The sequence below is a fragment of the Cebus imitator genome, unplaced genomic scaffold, assembly GCF_001604975.1.
Source record: "Cebus imitator isolate Cc_AM_T3 unplaced genomic scaffold, Cebus_imitator-1.0 Scaffold267, whole genome shotgun sequence".
Taxonomy (NCBI): Eukaryota; Metazoa; Chordata; class Mammalia; order Primates; family Cebidae; genus Cebus; species Cebus imitator.
In genome coordinates this window covers 2,893,709-2,899,708 of record NW_016107582.1, presented here as the reverse complement: position 1 = coordinate 2,899,708, position 6,000 = coordinate 2,893,709, and the positions used below count along the sequence as shown (strand labels likewise).

The window sequence follows — 6,000 nt, the reverse complement described above, 5'->3', positions numbered from 1 at the left end:
CTCCTGCCTCAGCCTCTCAAGTAGCTGGGATTACAGGCATGCGCCACCATGCCCAGCTAATTTTGTATTTTTAGTAAAGATGGGGGTTTTTCCCTGTTGTTCAGGCTGGTGTGGAACTCCCAACCTCAGGTGATCCGCACGCCTCTGCCTCCCAAAGTGCTGGGATTGCAGGCATGAGCCAACATGCCCAGCTGTTTACATCCTTAATCAACATCTTTTTTTTTTTTTTTTTGACAATAATGATTCTAACAAGTATTAGGTGATATTTCATTATAGTCTTAATTTGTGTTTCTCTGATGTTTAGTAATGTTTAGCATTTTTTCATATACCTCTTGACTAGTATAACTTTATACAGCGAGTGCTCGACTTACGACCACTATTGGTTCCGACAGACCGGTTGTAACACGATTTGGTCATAAGTTGAGTAGGCTATATGCACATGGAGATGGTAGTGCTGCCAGAAGCTGGTCCGCACTGTCGTACGCCCAGCTGGGCAACGTTTGCGCTGCCTTACGCAGAGCAGTCGTGGCTAGCGATTGTGGTCGTAAAGTCGAATGGTCGTAAGTTGCATAGGTCGTAAGTCGATCAATACCTGTATTTGTGTGTGTGTGTACACACACACACACATATGCATGTATGTGTTTTTAAAATCAGATATTGCTAATGAACATTATTTTTACCCTTATTTTACCTTTAGGTAGTTTTGGAGAGCCCGTGGCCTAGCAGTACCCGCAGTGGTATCTTCTTATGGACGAAGGTACGGAATGTGGTACGTGGCTTGGCACAGTTTAGGCAACCACTTAAAAAGACTGTGCAAAAATCACAGGTCTCCTCAATATCAGGTAATACATGTGATTGGAAGTATACTTTCTTGCTGAACCATGAGCTTTATAGGCATATGAATTTTTAGCTATGTGAAGTAGAAAACTTAAATTGTGGTGGACATTTCCATATACAATTGAAGACAGATTATCTTAGTCCAAAATTGTTTTTGTTTTTTCTAGAAATTTAGAAAGTGTTCTGCGACTATAACTGAACTGTGGGTCATTCATGTTTAATTTAAGAGATTATCAATGCATGAGTTACTGAACTGCTATTGTCCTTATCTTTAGCTCCTCAGAATGTCACAGGTGGAAGTGATGGGGACACGGTGAGCCACGGTAGCGTGGATAGTTCTAATGATGCTAACAATGGGGAGCACACAGTCTTCGTCAGAGATTTAATCAGGCTTGAGTCCATTGATAATCACTCTAGCACAGGTACTAAAATACAGATTTTACTAACTCTTCACTTACTCTCATGTTTAATCTTTCCTTTTTCAAAAAGCTTCTTCCCTTCTTGAATTTGTGTGACATGAATACTTTAAAAGTAGTAGGAGCACTTTACTTTTAGTACTTTAAAAGTAGAAGAGAAGCAATACAAGTCTGCAGATCACTTTTCTTTATTTCCTATAGTACAGAATTAGTATGGTAGTTCTGTGCACAGTGCTCTAGCATGATGCTTCTTTGTTTTTGTTCATCATTAATTTGTGAACATGTATGCTATAATTAGGAATCGTGAGCTAAGGAACTTCAAAATTAGTGACACAACTTGCAAATCTTTTTTTAATTAAATAGAAAATATATCTTAAAACTTTATGAATATTAAAAAGGAAAGGAAGGAAGTCACACCATGAGGAAAAGCATTCTCTTTAAGTTACGGTTTTTTTTAGATCTGAGAGCTACTGAAGCTGCTTTTATGTACATAACCATGGGAATAACCCCTGTCCTCTGAAGTTAGAAATAAGTATAGTTAAAGTAGCACATCGTGCAGATATATATGTGTTGCACATCCTTCTTCTTGTGTTGTTTTTTTTGTTGTGGTTGTTTTTAATATTTCAAGCCTTCCTTTAAAAAAGAATTCTGGGTCTAATTCCTGTGCTTCTGAACTTGTCTCAATGACTGAAGTTTCCTTTTCTCTGCTCTTTGTTGCTTTGCTTTTTGCTCTGTGCTGTTTCTTGGTGCTGCATTTGTCCTTGGCTGTCATGGTGTGGGGTGCAGACAGACTTGTATGACGTGAAGCTATGGATACACGTGTGCATTAATTCTACCCTTGACTGTTAACCACATCAGGTAATTTCCCATTTATTAGGTTAAATTTTGCTGACATGCAAGGGTGGGGGAAAGACTTTCATTGTATTTTAAGTATTGTTATGAATGGTAAACAGTTTTTATTTTCTTGCCTTTCTCCTTCAGATAAATGTAATCATATATAGACTCTATTGAAAATATCAAACTAACTTTCTTTTTTAATGGTCCATTTGCAAAGCATATTTTTTATCTTATTTGAAGATATATTAGGCCTTGCTAAAATTCTTATTTTGAGGTTGGTTTGTAGCATCATTGTGACAAATAGTGTTAAAAGCATTGAAGAATTAATTGTTTCAGCTGTTGAGGTGGTGTGGTTATTTCTTTCCAAAACTGTTCTACTGAATTATTATGCTAAAAGCAACCTTCCTGTAATTACAGGAGCATGTGTAAATAATTGAAAGTCAACATAAAGCTATACATTACAATTCTGTTTGTAATAAACTTCCTCAGTTTGCCGTCATGTTTGTATATTATATTAACAAATAAGAATTTTTATGAAACATTTATTTTAAAGCTATCTTATTTTATTTCTTCTAGCATTTTTTGCTGATACTTGTAGAGGACATGAGATTCATATATAAAAAAACAAAAAAATTTTTTTCTTATGAAACCAGTTTTCCAGGAATAGTAATAGTAATACATAAATACCTTCCCCCATTCCTTCAGATTTTTAAGTTTATCTCATCATAGAGGCAATTTACTCCTTTAATGGAAATACCAGTCTCCTAATAATCCTGAGTAATTGATATAAAGACTTCAATAGTTGGGTGAGAACCTTCAGGTCCCCCTTATATATTTTAGCTGCATTTCAGATGACTGAATTCCACATACTGAATTCTCAGTGGTGGTGTGTCTCTGTAGAACTTCTCATGATGCCATTTGATGCTTTTGGAGTCTTCAGCCCAGGTGCTTAAGTTGCTCATTTCATTAAGGACTATCTTATGAAATCTTTCCACTGGGTACCTGATATAGAGTCATTTAGCTGTTAGGGGCATGTTTGGTTTTAATCTAGCCAGGTCCCAGCCTAGTGTTTATTGCATAGAACAATATTGCTTTACCAGACTTTTTGAGGGAGCCAGTAAAAATGTGACTGAAGTTAGTCATTCTAAGTAATATTATTTAAAGACATTTAATTCTTTTGTTATAAAATGCAAACCCAGAGTCTGGGTGGCAGTGTAATAAGTGATGGAAAATGGAGGTACTTCGTATGTTATTTTATGTGCCTTTTATTGACATTGACATCTTTATGCTGATTTCTCTAGTGCCTGATCTTAGTTTTGATTTTAAATGATAGAACTTTAAAGTCAAAGCAGACTTTTAAAATATTTGAAATAATTTCAAACTTAGAGAAAAGTTGCAAGAATAATACAGAAAACTCTCGTATCTTTTGTCTAGATTCACTGCTTTTTAGTTTGCCACATTTGCTTTGTTATTTTCATTCTTTATGCATATACATACCATTTCTTTTTCCTAAATCATATGTGCAGGGTACATACATCTTGCCCTTTTACCTCTTACTGTTTCAGTGGTGTTTTCTCTTATATATAACCACACTTTAGTTACCAAATTCAAGAAAACATTGATATACTACTTTATAGTTGATATTCCAAATTTGTCCTTTGTCCTAATGTTCCTTGTGGTAATTTAACTCCCTTTCTTTAGTCTTCCTTAACCTGGCACAGTTCCTTGGCCTTTAAAAAAATCGTTTATGACCTTGGCCTTTTTGCAGAATTCATTTTAATTATTTTGTGAAATGTTCTTTAATTTGGGTATGTCTGCTATTTCCTAGTGATTAGATTATACATCCATGGGTTTGCTACATAAATGATGTTGAATCCTTCTCAGGTTATCACATCCTACAGGCACACACAGTCTGTCAGACCATCATCGGTGATACTGATTTGGATCACCTGGTCTCACTATTGTCTGGTTTCTCTGTAGATAGTTACTATAATATTTTTTCCCTCTCAGATAAAAAGCTATTTTTGAAAGGACACTCTGTGACAATGTGCTAATATCCTTTCTCATGACACTTTCTCTTTTAAATTTGGTATCCATTGATGATGCTTGCCTGAACCAGTGATTACTATGATGGCTAAAAGTAGTGATTTTGCCAACTCTGTCACTCCTTTAGAAGATGATATTCTAGTATACAGAAAATTCTCCATTCTCTCCTTTTTTTCTTATTTATTATGAGTACGGATTCCTGGATTCCTATTTTATTCATTGAAGTGTAATTCATGACTGTCCTTATTTGATCTTCAAACTATCCCTGTGTTGGCCAGTGGGAACTCCTGTAAGCTGGTTTTTATGTCCATTAGATATTCTCCTATCATGTTTCTGAACACTACCTTTTTGGCACAACAGACTGTTCCAGCTCAATCTTGTACCTTCCCTATCTGAGCTCTAGAATCAGCCATTTCTTCAGGAATTCCTGGTTCTTTTTTATGGGGACTCGATTTTGGAAGCTAAGATTTCAGCTCACTGTTACCATGGTGTTACTCCTTCTAAACTTTTTTCCTAAGCTAGAAAAGATGTGTACTGTACATAAAAAATAATTTCAGAATTGTCACACTCATTTCTCTGTGAAAAACAAACCCACTAGGCAGTTCAGGATTTGATGATTACTCATAGGCTTAGCGTAAATATTCAAAATAATGTGTTCAAAAGTTACTTGAATTTGTCCTCCCCTGGCCCTTTCAGTGTGGTTATTCATGTGATATACAGTTGGCTTCATTTGTTTCTGTTTGCATTCAGTTGTACCCCCTTTATCTTACTGATTTTATTTTTTTTTAACATGCAGAAGTATATTACATCTGCAAAGATAAAAGCAATACCATAGCCATACATAGAGAAGTTTTCTGCCTCTTTATTCATTTCATCTTATTTTCCCCCAACCCTGGTAGGTAACCATATTTACTGTTTTCTAGTTTATTTTTCCTGCATTTCTTTTTGCAAAAGGAAGCAGATATATGTATTTTTCATTCTTACATAGAAGGTAGCATTCTATAGACACTCTCCAAAAGAGACTTTTCCAAACACCTTGTCTAAATCTTTTTAATTTACAGATGAAGAAATTAAGATTTAGTGCTTCCAAATGTGTTTAGTCTTTGATGTTCCTGTTTCTACTGTTCTTTGGTGCTTATCATTATTTTTAAAATGTTCTGTGTGCCTTGTGTGCTTTCTTGTCTTCCTTTTCTCTAACTTTAGTTGTGTAGATCAGTGGAATTTTCTTTTGATATTTTATATATGAATTATAAGTATATGAAAACATTTATGTGTAAGCCTGCATTCTTTTTAACAGGTGGTCAGTCTGACCAAGGATATGGGTCTAAGGATGAACTTATAAAGGATGATGCAGAAATTCATGTGCCTGAAGAACAAGCAGCAAAAGAATTGATAACTAAAACAGAAATGCAAACAGAAGGTTAAATACTGATATTTATGAACTTTACTTAGAATAATACCTGTATTATTAATAATTAAAAGTTTATCTTAGTTGATAGCTTTGATGATTATTTTCACAAATGTGAGGTCCGGCTCTTAAGATGCTACATACTGTTATATAAGGTAGATTTCGGTAGTCTCTGAAGTTTAAGAGACCTTTATTTCTTTCTTTATGTTTTTTTTTTAGAGACAGGGTCTTGCTCTGTTGCCCAGGTTGAGTGCAGTGGCGAGACATGGCTTACTGCAGCCCTGATCTCCTGGCCTCATAGGACCTTCCTGCCTCAGCCCCCTGTCAGCTGGGACCACAGGCGCATGCCACCATGCCTGGCTAATTGTTAAATTTTTTGTAGAGACAAGATCTCACCATGTTGCCCAGGCTACTCTTGACTTCCTGAGCTCAAGAGTGCTTTCTGCCTCTGCCTCC

General features: G+C 35.6%; 1 protein-coding gene across 1 annotated transcript in view; it reads left to right on the top strand.

Annotated features, from left to right (window-relative positions):
* DENND4C (DENN domain containing 4C) overlaps nucleotides 1-6,000 on the top strand; it is an 87,816-nt gene that overhangs the window by 49,727 nt on the left and 32,089 nt on the right. The window contains exons 16-18 of the mRNA XM_037728516.1: nucleotides 698-842; nucleotides 1,113-1,259; nucleotides 5,434-5,556. Of these exons, the coding sequence (XP_037584444.1) occupies nucleotides 698-842; nucleotides 1,113-1,259; nucleotides 5,434-5,556 (415 nt within the window). The remainder of the gene's footprint in view (nucleotides 1-697; nucleotides 843-1,112; nucleotides 1,260-5,433; nucleotides 5,557-6,000) is intronic.